The sequence below is a fragment of the Hyposmocoma kahamanoa genome, unplaced genomic scaffold (assembly GCF_003589595.1).
Source record: "Hyposmocoma kahamanoa isolate Upper Pololo Valley unplaced genomic scaffold, ASM358959v1 93, whole genome shotgun sequence".
Taxonomy (NCBI): Eukaryota; Metazoa; Arthropoda; class Insecta; order Lepidoptera; family Cosmopterigidae; genus Hyposmocoma; species Hyposmocoma kahamanoa.
In genome coordinates this window covers 18,803,726-18,821,588 of record NW_020654810.1, presented here as the reverse complement: position 1 = coordinate 18,821,588, position 17,863 = coordinate 18,803,726, and the positions used below count along the sequence as shown (strand labels likewise).

Sequence of the window (17,863 nt, the reverse complement as noted above, 5' to 3'; positions counted from 1 at the left end):
ACATGAACCATTGACTCGAGTTGACACGGGTGTCGCAGCCGGCGGCGGAACAGGCGGCGGACAGGCGCGCGCGCAGGTAGGCCTTCCAGCGAGACAGAGACGTCTAGCGGAACTCTCTCTCACACCACGTGGTGGGGCGAAGCAGCAGAGGCGCGGGCGTGTTGCAGCTTTGCTTGTGCTACATTTTTATTTAGTTTGTAACCGTTCGCCAGCGCAGGACGACTTCGCGTCGTATAAAATCCTAACGCGCGGTTTATCACTGTTTTCTCCGATAACAAAAATCCAACAGATGAGTGGCAAGGTGTTAAGAGATTCGGAAGCTCGTCAGCGCTTTGGCGCCAGTCAGCGCTGGCATGGGAACACTCAGGATGTTTAAAGCCGCGGTCGTGCTGATAACGCTCGGTTATTGCAGCCTCCTGGTGTACCAAGGAAGTGTAAATTTCAACTTCATAGAATCTCGACCGGGGTCAGTGCAAGCCGCTTTTACTTTAACTACCAGTGAACCAGTGACGGATACTAAACTCCAAGGAAGTGGACAAAATAAAAATATAACGTTAGATGATATTTTTATAAGTGTTAAAACATCAAAACATTTTCATCAAACAAGATTGCCGCATATACTGAACTCTTGGTACCTCTTGGCAAAAGAACAGGTAAGGCGAACTCCGTAGGAATCAATAACTAAATAATTAATCACCTTCAATTACTTATTATGATAGACGTTTCGCATTCTAAAACTTTGTCAATAACCGAAAATGCGCAGAAACCAACTACAGATGTATTGAAAGTAACGTAACGTCGTCGGCCCCTTCTATACTAAATACTGTCGTAAAGGAGTATTACAACGAGATTCCCTTTTTGTGGATAATAGGACCGTCTACAGGCCCATTCAGAACTTCTTAAATTAAACCATCAACAAAGTTAAGTCGATTATTCTCAAACTTTTATAAATATCTCTTATTGCATTGAAAAAGTTACAGTTTGTATATCTATTGTTAATGTTTCTTCTGTGAACAGATTTGACGTTGTCAGTTTTAATAAGTCTTTAACAATATCGAAATATTTACTTCTCTTGTTTGCTATATATTATACAAAGGTATGATAAAACACAGCCCGCTGAGTTCAGTTTCAATACGAGCGTGATAAATGCACAGTGGATGTTCGCAGCGGGTTTTACATGTCTCTAGGTCAATTTGGCTATTAGTTGAATAGTGAATTCACGAACGAGTTCATATTTAACTGCACTCCATTTATCCTGAAACAATCTTCTATAAAAGTAAAGAGTTATTTTAAATGTGATCAATCTGTGAGGTATTTTTTTTCAAAACAGGGATATCAAATATGTTTTCCTAAATATTATGGACATAATTATAATGCATCGTTCCTCTTAAGCTATACATTACCTTACTTAAGATGATAAACTTTTCATAGGATATAAAACAACGTTTTAGCTGTTTACATAATAACAATGCCAGACCAGAAACTCATATCTAGGAATTTCTCAAACTAGGAATTTCTCTGTACTATGAGTACCAGAGCAATGGAATTCTGCGGCACATTTAGAAAAGTTCATTTTCCAACATTGGTCCTACCGGGAATCGAACCCGGGACGTCCACATCCAGCGCTCCGTTGGACCACAGATGTCGTTAAATACTTTAGTAGATTGAGATATCCTTGTCCTACAGTTATCGAAATCATCAAAATACACACGTCAAAAGTATCTAGAGATCAAAAACATTTTTGCTAATTGATGAAAATCAGGATTTTGAATTAATTTTGTTAAACTCCAATAGTTTTTTTGGTCAATTTCATAATGAAAAAAATAAATTACTAAATAAATAATGTAATAAGTTTTTATCAGATATTTTTATTTCACTTTAATAATCAAATATACAAAAAAAATATCGTGATGCCTAGACACTTTTGATGTGTATATTTCTACCAGTCTAACATACACAAGGCACACCTAGTGATTAGAAAATTAAACCATAGTCAACATTCACAAAATTTCTATGTGAATTTTCAAAGCCGTAGCCAGTCGTGTATTGCTCGTTCGGCTAGTATTTCCTGAATCTGGAGCGTGCATAATCGACCGTTAATCCAGCCCGAAGGACTAACATAAATACTCCATTGTGCACGGGCCCTGCGCAGCGCTTGCGCAGCGCGTGGCACGAAGGCGCACGCCGGCCACGTGACCCGGTTCTACTTGCATTATCCCTTTTGTATCTAAAACTCCATCGATGATTTTTGATTTATTGACTGAGATAACAAAAACATTTTTAATTATATTCAGCTTGTGTTCCCTCCTCATAATTCAATTTATATATGATGGCAGCAAATTTCAAACGCCAATTTATCTTTCCTTCACCTCACTTCCGGTTTCCACCTTTCGAGGCTCAGAGATATTGCAGAACTGACTTAAAATTAACAGTGTTTAAATCATCAAGTATATAACTAGAAATAGAGACGAAATAAAGGCCGTCCATCCCTGGGAACTCATCAGGCAAATGGGTCTTATATCATTTTTAAATATCAACTCTCTTACGCTGAAATCGCAAATTAGAAAGCTGAAATAGTACAGCGCCAAAAACTGACGTACGTCTCCGTATATTCCTAAAATATTCTGTATTTATTGTAATAAAGACAGTATCTTTAGCAATGTGGGGCTGTTTCTATTCGGTAGTGCGGGAAAAACAGCAAAACATCTAATTACAAAACAAACGGAATCACATTTCAACGGTAATTAAATATTAAATATATAATTTTTTATTATCGTCCATTATAACAAAGCTCAAGTTAAATTGGCCATTTGAAGTGAAACAATTGACGACACTCGTCAATTGTTTTGAGTTCGGACTGGCCAATCGGAGCGCAATTGTCACCGTAATGATTTGGCAGATTAGTTTTCAAACAAATTAAATGACATTTCATCTCTATTTCTGGTTATATACTCGATGGCTTAAATAATGTTAGTATACCAAATATGTACACAATTAATTTATTACATTAGCGTGAATTTCTCTGTTAATCGTGTTCACTTTATTATAAATCGATTTATTAGTAACGATTTTTTTATGGTGTCACGGGTCAAACGCATCAAGTTTATGTTACGAGTTTTAAATCTCTCTTTGAACATTATAAAAAGTACGCCTTTGAAGACGTGTACTTAGCCTATGGAGTAGATATTTTCAACAACTAAGTAACTATTTTATGAAGAAATTGATGCTATGTAAACTCGGTTTCAAACAGACACGAACGATCAAACTAACAAAAACATTATAACGCATCAAAAGCGATAAAATTTGTGTAAACGTCCAGTCAGATCTGTACATTTATCAAAAATCAACATTACATCAAGTAATTCTCAGTTTCAATCCTATTTGCATCTTAAGGGTATAATTTTATGGTTGATTTTTATCGAAAATCACTTAATCCATTTAGAACTATTATTACTTTATTATCAATACATTAATGATGATATTTGCCGTGAAGGAACTGTTAAAAGAAGTATAATATTTTAGTACATTTTAAGCATTCTGTTGTATTTAAATATTTTGATACGTTTGATCGAGGTCATTTTAATGCTATTGTAACTGTGCTACATCTGTTTAGACAGAATCAATTCACTATTCACGTTGTTTAGGTATTACAACCGTATCAGCCACTCTATCATCTATACTATGATTGTATAATTTAAAACCACACACAAAGCAAATACCACTATAGGCTTTTCAAGTCCGTCAACATATTTAATTTCTTCTTATCATCATTATTTAATTATGAAGCTTAATTTACAGTTATTAGGTTGACTTCTAAGAATGTCGATGGTTGTTTTTGTTACATATCGGTTTAGAATTTCAAGCTCATCCTGCAAATTCTTGTCTTATGTTACTTAATACATTTCGTCATTCCTTATTAAACACACTTACCTGCCTAAGGGTTTAGCTTTTGAAAGGATTTCTAACCGTCTTAAGAGCCTGTGTAACCTCCTAGTGGCTGTTAATTCCGCATAACAGCCAAAATGTTGAATCAATACTTTGGATAAAATATATAGTAAAATTGATATACACTGATTACTACTACGAAAACACGATTTTAAAAAAATTTTGCGATAGAAAAATACACAAACTTACCTCAAAATTTTACAAGAAAACCGCTTTATTCAATAGGTATATTACATATACCAACTAAATGAATCACGTATATAATACGATGTACATTTTTCAAATGGATTTAATATCGTTTGTAAAAAAATACATTCTGAAATAAAGCCAGTGCCTCTACCGCTCGGCCCAAGCAAAATAAACCGTATTAGTTCGAGAAAAAATTGAATTCGATCTGAGGTAGTATCAATTCTTAAATATAACTAACCGGACCAAAGTGATTCAATTACTATACAATAAAGTGAGAATTACTGCGTTCCGGTTTTGAAGCGTAAGGGTGCTGTTGAAAGTACAAGCGTGAGGGACTGTCAACTTTATATCTCAGGGTGAAGGGCGCAATTGCAGTGCTCTTCAAATCGTTACAATTTAAAATATTGGCTGGCGTTGGAACTGTTGTAGGCAGGTGTGTCGCTTACTACCAGGTGCACGACTTGTTCCTTCTCTCACTTGATATCATAAAAAACACATTGTTTTAGTTAACAAAGTAATTTTCAAAATAGTTATCACCTTACTTATATGTATTCGCGTGTTTAGGCCCAGTGGAAATAATATCCTAGTGAACTGTATTAACTTATTAAAAAAGGAAATCACAAATTTTAGCGATATGTGTGACGGCAATAGTGCCCGCGCTCTGAGCGAATCGTAGCCAGAAAAATTAAAGAACAACACATTAAACTCTCTTCACGAAACGGTCGCTGCCGTCGTACACGTCGGCGTCGCCAAAATTTGTAATTTCCCTTTTCCCGAATATCATACGTTAATACAGTCCACTAGCATATTATTTCTACTGGGCCTAAACATTGTCTATATAGATTATTCTTACACATTTATATATTCCTTTATTTTTCAGGTAAATTAGGCTAGCACCCGAAGGTTGTTCTAAATATACCTCATCCACAATACGTGAAAACCAATTCCATCACTAAACGAAAAAGTCAACTTTTTAAAAATGGGCATGAAAATGAAACTGTAGTTATTTTTCGGTTGTATATGTGTATATATGTATGTGGAAATTAAACTCCAATGTATAACAACCACGAAAACCTAATAAATCGAAATGGTCTTAAAGTTTCTGAAAATAAGTTAAAATGTTTAAAAAACGAGATTTTCGTTTAAGGATAATACTGGTTTCATCGTGCGTTATACAAAGATCTCCTATAACGGGGCAGCGTTTCAATCGTTATCGACATTTGACGAAAATGCACAATTGCTATTTGAAAAGCAATTAAAAAAAATTGCATTGTTGCCGATTTTGATAGAGCTTTACTGATGAAGATCTTCATAGTAGCTGTAGAAATGAGACTCCAATGACTGTTGTAAATTATATATTGTGGAAAGTTATGTATTAACTTTCCACGATAAATCCAAACAAAACAAAATCACGTCAGTTCTCATCAAAGATGTTTTTGGTAATGGCGGCGGCCGCCCGTCAGCGTTCCGTTTAATACCCTTTTTTTTAAAAAAAAAAATATTTTAATAAAACATAATTCTTAACCCTAGCTCACTAAACATAATTTGGAATTACTCTGTTACTAAATATTAGTCAAAATGACTAACAAAATTAAACTTGTTTTTTTTAATGAACCACAGCCTTTATTAATTAGAAAAGTAGGTAACATGAAAGGATATTTATCAGTTTCACTTATGTTATACTAAAGGTTTCAATTTATTATTCCTTACACTCACTGCAAACTTAATGGTATGTTCACCACAAATGGCCTTCCTGCCGGAGTGGCATGACACTTTGGTCATTCTGTGCTTCTGGTACGGGCAAATTGAACAAATTTTGCGCTTATTCAGCTGTTTGAAAAGTACTTGGTACAACACTTTCAATTTTCAAAATATCTTTGATAATGGCCTTGATATCCCTCCTCAAAATCATAGTTTCATACCACTCCCGCAACGAAAGCTCTATGAGATTATCGGCCAAGTTTTGTACGAAAGCTCTGCGTTTCAGTGGCTTTTGTCGTTGTCTAACCATGTTCGACACGTAAATGACGTACATGTTGATAACACATAAGTTCAACATGTTATAAAATATGCATTGTGGCCATCTGTTTCTTTTGCGATTGCAGCTCCTCGCTGAACACAGCTGATCGACAGTATCAATGGGTCCTTTGGTACTATTATAAAAATGTATAATCTCAGGCTTCTTTGTAATTGAATTAATGTCAGGTTGATTGTGCGCCGTCGACAGAAGATGAACTATCTTGTTAGATTTCGGTTTATATGCGACCAGAATCTTCTCAGCATCAAAGGCAAATACTGAAGTACCGATATTTCTAGTTTTTGAGTTTTTCATCTCTGTTGGGATCTCACGTTTATTACTGCGTATTGTGCCAATGAGTGTGAGTTTGTAAGGAAGTTGAAGTAGTTCTGAAGCAAGTGGCACAGACGTACACCAGTTGTCCATAGGTATACTTCTGTTAGTCCCGTAGACTGGCTCACAAAGTTGTTTCACAAAGTGTGTGGCAAGAGGCACATTTTCATTACAGTTGGTACCTTTACCTAAATATGAAGTAGCATTATAAACATATCTTGAGTTGGAGTCTGCAACCATAATAATCTTTATGCCATATTTGTTGGGCTTGTTTGGTATGTATATGCGAAATACACAGCGACATCTCAATCCAACTAATTGTTCATCGATTGTCAGATAGGAACTTGGCTTATACCATTTTTTACAATGTTCAATGAACTTCTCCCAAAATTCTCAAATTGGCGCAAACTTATCTGACGCTCTTCGTTCTCTTCTAGTAGCTTTATCGTCCAACCGATGAAGATGCTTTATCTTAGCAGGAAATCAAATCACGCTTTCAATACGCTTCCGCTTCTTTTCGTGATAAATAACATTCTTGTCGGTAAGTGATTACTTTTTATGGCAGCTGATTGCAAAAGAAGACCAAGCTAAGCTTTTACCTCATTAGCTGAAGTTAAAGAATTTGTGTGTGTCGATTCCTTGTATTTTCCTTTTTTCAAGTCAATTTCAGCATTCACAGCAGCAACAACGTTTCGAGCTGATGTACGGATGTTTGAAGAGCGTGGGGTGGTTGCCCATTTGTGTTTGTTTTTTCCATAAATATATGGCTTACCTAGATGTATTACAAGGTTCTACTGTGAAGCCGAATATGGGCATGGCTGCGAACACATCGTCAGACTCTATAACCATACTTCTATTTCTTCTGCCTCTGATGACATGCAGCTGCTTAGTTGAAGAGTCCGAGGATTCTCCTTCACTTTCGTCGGTATTCACGACAAGGTCGTTCTCAAAAATTGTCCTCGGATTCTGAGTCTGAAAGTCCACCAGGTGGCTCAGAGAGTACTTGATCATCGTCATGAGTATCCATCTCATTCAAAATACGCAGTATTTTATCTTGATCTCGTACCAAATACAGCTAAAACAAAAAACTACGTATTCACAAAATTGCCATATAAGCTTTATTTTAGTGAAGAACACATTTAAAAATATATATATATTTATATTTGCCAATTTGCATTCTACATAAAAGTAAATAGTACTCCATTTCCAATCAATCATTAACACAAAACACCAATAAATAAATGAAACTATTCATAGCTTACCTTGAGTTAATTCCCGAGCGTAATCACTAAGCATTAGCCTGAGAAGCATATATATCCCAAAAACTTCTGAAGTAAAGCACGTGCAACTGCAATTCGCACGCATGGGTCACTGCAGAGACCAATTAGGAAGGTACTGACCGAGGCGGGGCGGGGGAGTGCCGCTAACATATCTAAACAGCGAATGCCTTAGAGTCGAGCAGTCTGTAACACTAATGTTTAGTGTTATCATTACAAATGATTACACAAAATACCCTGTCATAGCCGTCTTAGTTATTAAACTGCTGGCACTATAGGTCTATTTTTAAGAGAAATATATGTAAATAGTTACTGTTTCATGTATGACTGTTTGTTGCTACAAATAAAAAAAAGTCAATAAGCGCCCAATTACACGAGGAGAAAGTATTCGCGGGGCCGCCGCGCGGCGACCGCCCAGTTGTCACGCCTTCATGTACATTAATGGCGAATCTGAATAGTATTTTACTAGACAACAACATTTAAAATCCTCTGAATAATACCACCGCGCGGCCGCATCGCGGGCCGCCGCGTAGGCAAAATTCAAGCCAGACTCGTCTGCGTACTCGGGACGCTCATTTAAGTTAAAACGTAAAAGCTAAGCAAATAGAGCGTACTTTGCCATGTCAGTTAGACGCACGCGGTCGCTGCGCGGCGGCAACGCGGACTCCGCTCGATGACCGCGCTGCGGCCGCCTGGGGTAAGTGCGATGAAATTCATGTCAAATAAATGCGCCCTTGCGCTGATTTTCTTTAACAATAAAACTGAAACTAAAGGAGATATAAAAAACCATTTAGAGGCAGTTGTAGATCTCGTTTAGCTGATCCCAGATATGTTAATAACTCAATTTTGTTAAAACTGTCGATTACGTTAGTTATAATAAAGAGAGAACCCGAATAGGTATGTTATAAAATGTGGCTGACGAAAAAACGAATAATAAACCAAAATTACGTATTTAGTTTATTATTCGATTCTTCACACCATTAAACGATTGAATTTATTGTTTCGCGTTATTAAACGATCCATTCGAAGTTCAATTTGTATGTTGTAAATCAAGCGCATCAATAAAGTTGTTTTGAATTGATAAATAAAAACTGACACTGTTGTATTAAATCATTATTTCGAAATACACATCAGTTGTATAACGGTGTATTTGCTATTTAGAGATTTTTTTTAAGTAGATATTTTTTCCGCCTAAATACAGTTTTACTCTCAGGGAACAGAGCGCAAAACAAAGAGCCAAGTTTACAAAATTTAATTGAATTGATTCATCAGATTCATTTATTTCATATTATCAATGTCACAATATTACAATTCAAAGTAAAATGTAAAAATATAATAAGATCGTGACAAATATAAACAATCGGTAATAGTGAATATAAAACAACTTAGGTACCTATTTCTGCGGCCAAGCAGTAATGTGACCATTATCTGCGTTCCGGTTTTGAAGGGCGCTGGTGAAATTACAGGCATATGGGACTTATCAACTTATGTCTCAGGGTGACAGGCGCAGTGGCAGTGTCCCCTCAGATCTTTGCGATTTAAAGCTCTGAGTGGCACTGCAACTGTTATGGACAGGCGTGTATTTTACCATCAGGCGCAGGACTTGTTCGCCCCATCACTTGATATTATAAAAAAACAAACTAGTAGGACTATAAAAAAAATTAAAAGATATCCATGAACCCTATAAACCTACGTGCCGCATTATTGACAGTAAAACGGTCAGGTGGAGTAAGAGGAGCAGCGGGGAAAGAGGGTAACTCACATCTAATGAGCATAATGAAATAGTACAATAGTCTCACAGTCGATAAAACAGACAAACAAATTAGTTTAAACGATTTTAAAGAGATGTCGCCACGGGTTGCTAGTGAGATATTGTACTATTTTGTTATGTTCATTAGATTATGAGTTACCCTCTTTCCCCGGTCCTCCTCTTACTCCACCTAACCGTACGTGTGAAATGTTATAACATTTAACACGAAACTATTTTTCCGGATTTAAATCGCGTATATTTGTTTTTTCAAACAAACCGACGTTTCGGGCCCTTTACAGGTCCCATGGTCACGGTTGACTGATCAATATTAGACATAACTGGTTGAAGACTGTACCACCGTACAGTCTTCAACCAGTTATGTCTAATATTGATGCAAACCACCCTATTTTTTCACTATAGTTACAATAGTTATTAATTAAATACCTTATTTTTAATTTTACAAAGAAAACATTCCAATTTACGCTACATTAAGTTTTACAAATTATTTTATTGAATGAATTTTTTATTAAGTTCAATTTATTATTAATTATTAATAGAAATTAGAATAAACTAAAACATATTAATTAGTACTGCAGTCTTATGTCTGTCTGGGATTTTTCATTAGAGGAAATACTGGATCCCAAACTGGTGGTACGGAGAAACCATCTTCCCTGTTGAAATTAGGATGTTTTTTAATTTCAATGGCCTCTCGCAGCATCCTGGGCAGATAACGGACTTCTTTTGCAAGGACCTGGGGTTTGTCAAACTTCATTGAATGTGTAGGTTTATCCATGACATGCTCGCATGACATGTATAACAATCGCGAAAACCTAAGAACTCGATATTTAACACGAAGCTACTGTCAATGTCCGAAATGACATTTTCCAGAATTAACGTTTGGTCGTAATTTCATAACCTCGAAAGTAATTTTGAGAGGAAAATGTTTTTTCTTTTAAACCTAACTTAACCTAACCTTTTTTTTTATTACCGTGAGGAAAATGCGTTACGCATTCTACATATTCAGACTATGTCGATCCCCAAGAGCATACCCACTAAAAACCTCACGATGTTCCTGCGCGCACCTGGCGCCGGAGCCGAAAGGGATCTGAAAGGGATTTCAGATGCTACCGCTACTCCGGTGGTGCTGGTCCGCCTTTGGGCGGACCCCTACACCATCCCCCCTTAATCATGGGGGGCTACCTGCACGGAGATGCCCTGGAACATTTAGGGCATCTACCGGCGGCGGAGGACTGTGCAATGCAGGGGCAGGGTCTGGGGTCCGAGAGGGCGCTGTCTTCGCGGACCCGTTCGGCTGTCTCCTTCTGCGACAAAACGTCCTCGCAGAAGGAGACCATCGCCTGCCATGACCTCTCGCTTCCCAACATGGCTTTAACTATGCTGGGCAGTGAGAGGTCTCGTCCCACCATCAACTTTTTTTTTTTGTTAATCCGGGGGAATCTGCTTACAGATACCCCGGCCCCGCGGGGGCAGAGCCGGGGTTATGTGGGACTGGGCTGAACCCTGAAGGGGAGCAGCCCGACCGCACTAAACCCCCGGAGTGTTTCTCCTCTCCGCTGTAGGTGGGGGTACGGGTACGCTGTTGCACTCGTCTGCGCCCCCACCAGCGGCTGGCCGCGCCCTGCGCAGCCCCTCCCCGAGAAGGGAGACACATCGGTCCCCCGACTCCGAATGTGAGGCTCGCCGAACACCAGACGAGCCTTCCATCCCGGGCCCCTTTATACTGGGCAGCGAACTCCCCCGAGTCCGCTACTCAGGGGCCATGGGGGGCCAACAGCATTCACTCAACTGTAAAGTTCAGTGGCTGCTCCCCCAGCCCCCGCGGCGGATCTGATGACAGGCTCCGCCGCAACACCTAACGCGCTTCTGCGCGGACTCTCCGAAGAGAGTCCCTTGGAGCGCCCACCACGGGCCAACCGCCCACATTCGGCCGCGGAGGATAGGACGAGCGGCAACGACACACCGACACATCTCTTTCCCCGCGGCCCCGCCGCCACTGCATCGTCGAAAGCGGTGCAGCCCCGCCAGGGTCGCGGAGGACAGGACGAGCGGCAACGACACACCGACACGTCTCTCCCCCCGCGACCCTCCTCCTCGCGCGTCCGCGCGGTCCTGCTGACCATACGAGCCCCGCGCGGAACGCCCTCCTCCTCGGGCCAGCCTACCACCATTGGCCGGCCCCGTGGGTTCCTCTTAGCTTCACCGTGGGATGAAATCGACCACAGCTACTAGAGCCCCCCCGCCACGACAAGGCGGGAACCCCTTCGGGGGGGTACCATCAACTTAACCTAACCTAGTCGAACCTAATCCTATCTTTGCGATAAACATTCAACATATCCTGAAAGACCAACTGTTTTGTTATTATTCGGGTTTCGGTGTAATGAAAATTCAAGCAAACGTTATTACGGACAAAAAATTGTCGATTTCGTGATAAGTTACCGTCGCTGCGATTATCCCCAAATACAAAAGGCGGCAAAAACAAATAAGACATTGTGAAATCTCTAGAAGACTACGTATTACATTACATTTATAAGAAATACAATGACTGTTGCCCTTATCTCATTTCTTCCCCCCAAAATGTGCATGCAAACTAATTTGCACATTTTCGGTAAATATATCGTAAATATTGAGTTTATAAGTTTAGTAGTTCAAAATTCTTATAAGACTATCTGTTTTTCCTAAAGCTCAAAACATTTGACTCGAAATTAAGTATGTTCCTCTTACCCCACCTTACTATAATGCAATTTATTGCATACGATAATATTATAATCAAAATATCACTCTAATAATCTTAAGCTAAACCGGGTAAGGCTTTACTGGAATCGAATTTCTCTTATCGCGCTACACGTGTTACCAAAACACCTCCTTTGCCAAATATGCCGCGAACAAACCGAGGTGTGTCTAATGCTGTTTACAAAGCTGGCTTTGGAAATAATTTTCGGCTGGAAGAGCTAATTGTTCATTATGAATTTCTATAGTATAATCAGCGACAAATTTTCAGTCTTACGAGTATTTTAGATAAGATAGAAAAGATGAACTTAATTTTCAACAAAAAAGAACTTAAATATTATTTTCACATTAAAATCCTTATACCTATAATTTGAACAACCATTACGGTAACCCACAAGTAAATCCAGATTTATTGTGTTTAGATGCACAAAAAATGTGTGATGTAGAACAATACTATATATGTATATAAAACAACATCAACGCCATCTGTTCTCGCGTTTATCTTTATTTATTTTTTGTCCCTATTTTAACCTTGAAGGTCGTTTCTTCAACGGCCCGTTCGCGTTTTTGTATCAATGTGTAGTGTTTACTGTGCCAGGTATTGCTCGGGTGTGTTCTGTCAACAGACTTGAGATTGCGGCTCTTTCGCCCCAAATACAAACCGAGATACCGATAGACTTATGTGTTTCCTTAGTATTTTATTAAACAAACGTGGTCGTGGTCCGGATACGCCAAACCTAATAGCAAATATTTTTTATTTTACAGTCAATTATGAAATTTGGGTAAAACAAATTTCAACAATTGAGGAAAAATAACACACGTCTTATTGGGTTTGCTCACGAATTCAGGACTACCGTCATTCATGAGGACTTATTTAACTTTTAACAGGGTTTCAATTATCATTGATAACTATTACTTCGAATAATAATTATCAATGATAATTATCTTAATAAATATTTCTTGACAATGATCTTAATTAAAATTTATTAGAAGAACAAAATTACACCACTAACAGTGTTGTGCCATATGTTTGTATCAGAGGCGTATTAGAGCGTCTCAAATGCCAATCTCAAAAAAAGTCACAAACCAAATCATTCTCCCATAGATTTATCTTCGTGTTTATTTAGTTTTCTCACTGTTTGTCATTTTAAGTAAAAAACTAAAGAGACAAAACTATGCATCAGCATGAACAATTCCCGGAAAATTAACAGATAATTTCCTATCATAATAATTATCAAAGAAAAAAAATATCTTGGTAATTTCGAAGCCTGCTTTTTAGTAATGATGTTGAATATTGCTTGTTCTTTAAGTTGAATGATCAATATCGTAATTAATATATTCAGGCATTGACCTACCAAGATCAATAATGGATTCAGACGTTACTTTGTGGAAATCTATGTTAATTAAAATGGAAGTGCTGGAAATGCTACTCCACGAACCCCATGGAAACACCCCCTAAACGGGACCCAGAAATCACCTAAACTAGTCGTCAGAGTTTATCGTTAGTATACGTTAGTATTCCTATTCTCGGCGTAAGTCTATTCGGGGAGCAATGATTTTTTAACATAAAATTACACAAGCGCAACTACAGTCACAGACGCCACCACCAAAAATATACCAGACACGTGTTTCAATAATCCTCAGGAGTTGTTTGTTCGACACTCAGCTCCATTTTTATGAACAATATCGCTATTATCAACCAATTATTATACGCGAACTCTGAAGTACTGATTTGGGATTACAATATTTTTCTACCTTACTTTTGAATTGCTAATGTTTATTTTCACATTAAAAATGTTTATAAGTAGGTACTTATTTACACAACAGTCATCAAATTATATTCGTTCTTAATAACTTACGTTTAATAATAGACATATCAGTTTAGGTACACAAAAAGTTTATTGACATTTTATTAGGTATAATAATAATAATGTTTATCTGCCTTAAATAATAATGTACTGTATACAAAATAATCAATCATAATAATAAGGCTAAGGGAAAATTGTATGTACATTGCAATTTATGTAAACATCTGCAGTCGAACTAGCTATCTTAGCTTACAGCGCCTTACTCCACTGATAATATAAGCTTTAGCCAATTAAAGTAGCCTTATAAATAGCTAAACAATGTGTGGGTGTGTGTGTGTGTGTGTGTGCGTGAGCGCGTGCGCGTGCGCGTGCAGGTGCGCGTGTGCATGTGCGTGTGCGTGTGCGTGAGTGTGTGTATTTAAGAGAATCAGAAACAATGAGTAAAAAGATTATCTAAAATAATAAAACTATTAAAAAGTATCGTGTTACATTTTGACAAACCACTTTATTTTGTTCCAGACATGGTTTTTCACCGACGGAGACAACGATACCTTAAAAAAGCTAACAAGTAAGTAGAAAACAGTTTTACCAATTTGTATGATATGCAATATAATACACAATAGTCAAAAAAAAATTAAAAAAATAAATACACGAACTTCGTAGATAATCTACAAATTTTCGCGAGCAAATGTCTTTATTATTTATTATATATTGTCGTTATTTAATGTAAATAAATATGAATTTTAGTAGGATATGAAATATATTCTAATTTTTTTACTAATTTTAAAAAGAAAAGAACGAACGTACACACTCAACATAGCCCCGCACTAGGGAAACCCTGTGTCGCGAGTGCCATGGACACACACATAGACAACCACAAATTACACCCAAACTCACGACAGCAATAAATGTAGGCCATACAAATATTTCAGAAATTTCCCGGATTCTCGGAATCAAACCTGGGAGCTTTACATGACAGTCCGGCAAAGTAACCGTTTGGCCACAGAGGCCGTTATATTGCATTGATTATAATATTATAATAATCTGTACCGAATAAATGTTTCTATGCAGCAGAAATGAGAAATTAAAATTCCACTCAGCATACGTCACAGCTCGACTGTTGTAACGCTGATTTTCAGTTCTAATTTTTTTGTTTCATTTTTCTATAATTAAGATTAGGCTTTGCTATTTTCGTGATAAGAAGTCTCTTAATCTAAATAAATATGATTTTAGTAGATTTATATTTCATATTTTTTTGTTATTTTTTTAAGATTTGTTTTTGCTATGATCAGCTAGTATTTTTGTTGACTGTAGCTGGGTAGACATGCCAGCATATGGGTAAAGGTAACGGGCTTGACGCAGACCACATAAATGGTTCTAAAAATTGATCTAAATAACGTCAAGATCCTAAGGAGCCGAGAAAGCGAGACTTCGTAACCTTTGCCCTAAGGGACTAAACAGATTAAAAAGGAAATAAGAAACCTCATTTGGAATTTTCTATTAACCTATTATGTCCCTCTGCTAGGCAAAGGTCTCCCCCAATATCCTCCATTGCTCCCTGTCTTTGGTGATCTCCCACTCCCTCTCACAAAGGTCGAGTCAAGTCGAGTCGGTCAAGGAGTGACGACGTTCGCCCAATCCCACTTGCGGCTGCCTGTTTTGCTTCTGACATCAGCAATGCCAGTCATCGAACGCAGCATTGTATTGCGTACTCGGTCAATACGTTAAAAACCCAAAACGCTGCGTTCCATCGCCCTCTGGCAGATCTTGAGTTTAGATTTCTGAAACTCGGTCAGCGAGCATGTCTATGTACCGTAGCGTAGGTTAGAGTGGGCAGGATGACGAACTGATCGTGGACTTATATCTTTAATAGAAATTAATACATATTAATAATCACCATCTACGATCGTCGGATACCTATAGACCAATTTGTGTTATATGTATATTTTTTTTTTAGATGGCCACCTGATAAACACCAACTGTTCGGATACGCATCAACGAGCACACCTTTGTTGTAAGACCTCAGTAGAATATGACTGGTTTTTGCAAAGTGGTAAAAAGTAAGTATCTCTGTTTCATCATTGCAAGATTATAAAATTATCTATCTACTGCATAATACTAAACAAACATAATTTATAATAGACGACGTCTTTCGCCCAATGGTTTGCGCTGTGGGAGCTGGATAAGGAGAAAATTTAAGAAATTAATGTCGGGATGTTCTAGATAGATAGATTTTGGTGAAATCACAGGAACATTGGTCTTGTCAATTTGTATTTCTGGGCACAGTGGCAGTGCGTTTCTGATCTATGTGATTTAAAGCTCAGGTGGCACTGCATCTGCTATGGACTGGCGTGTCGCTTGCCACCAAGTCGTGCACTGACTTGTTCGCCCTGTCACTTGGTATTATAAAAAAAATATCCCGGAGTGAATTCTGTTGCTCATAATACAGGGAATTCCCTAGTTGTCTGACATATTTTAATTATACTTTGGACTGGGGTTTTAGCATCATTGTCCTAAATATTATATGCAGTAAAGCAATGCGAACTTAAAAAGCTATATTTGAAAAATTAAACCTAATGACTACATATGTATTTATGTAAATATATGTAATGTATTTTTTTTTTCAAACCAGCCATTTCAGACTCTTTTCAGGGACATGGTCACGGCTGACTGGTTTGTTTGAAAAAACAAATATACGCGATTTGAATCCGAAAAAATACTTTTATTTCCAAGTAAACCTAAAACAAGAAATATGTAACATATTTAAATTAAAACTTAAACTTTTACAAAATCAAAACAGTTTCTGTATAAGTTGTTCCTATACAATTACTACGAAGATAATTTGTGAAAGCTGATGACACGTACAAATTTTAAACAAAAATTTTCACTTCAAATTGAAGCCCCATCAATATTGTACGTAATAATGGACGCATTATAGATTTCGAAAGCTTAAAGGTCAAAATCGAACACAACAATTACCCCCACAATTTGATTGACAATGCTCACGTACAAAATTACTATAGATAGTTTCAATCCAAAACTTTAGCTCTACACGACAATCTGAGCAATTATAACGCAATCAAAACAAAATTTGTACACTGTTCATATAATGAATCATATATGTTATTAATCAATCTTGTAATTATAACTGACGGAATCCCTGGGCTACAATTAACAACAATTAGAGATATATATTTATATATAATATACATGCTCAGTGATACTGTGCAGACAGTGAATGCGTGATAAATCAAACGATAATAATATGGATGGATGAGTCTTCATCTGAGCTGTCTAGCTCTCAACGGAACTGAGGATTTCTTTTAGTTTATGGTTTTTTGTGACGGGACGAACAAGTCGTATGCCTGGTGGTTAAACTACACGCCTGCCCATAACAGATGCAGTGCCTTATTCAGCTTTAAATCGCAGAGATCTGAGGGGCACTGCCACTGGGCCTATCACCCTGAGACGTAAGTTGACAAGTTCCATGTGCCTGTAATTTCACAAGCACCCTTACCCTTCAAAACTGGAATGCAGTAATGCTCACTCAATAATTACTACTTAGCGGCAGAAATATGTAAGGTGATATTCTTCTTCCTTGATTTAGACCAATTTTTTAATATTAAGTTTATTGTTGAATTCTCCCTCAATTAATATATAATTTAGTTTCACGTTTTACTACCATGATACTCATTGTTTTTTGTTTTTTGAAATTAATGTGGTTAAGTATACTATAATTGAGAAATTTAAATTATTAAGAGTCTATACTATCTTAAATGGCTTTGGTTGATCCCGC

The 17,863-nt window shown here is 37.4% G+C and overlaps 1 protein-coding gene across 2 annotated transcripts in view; it reads left to right on the top strand.

Annotated features, from left to right (window-relative positions):
* Window positions 1-209: 209 nt before the first annotated feature.
* The window catches only part of LOC113237198 (fringe glycosyltransferase), a 28,533-nt gene continuing 10,879 nt past the window's right edge, over window positions 210-17,863 (top strand). For both annotated transcript variants that reach the window (XR_003311021.1, XM_026473536.1), the window contains exons 1-3: window positions 210-653; window positions 14,587-14,635; window positions 16,025-16,127. Coding sequence is in view for 1 of the 2 variants with exons in the window: in XM_026473536.1 (XP_026329321.1) it covers window positions 354-653; window positions 14,587-14,635; window positions 16,025-16,127 (452 nt within the window). In the remaining variant the exon portion in view is untranslated. The remainder of the gene's footprint in view (window positions 654-14,586; window positions 14,636-16,024; window positions 16,128-17,863) is intronic.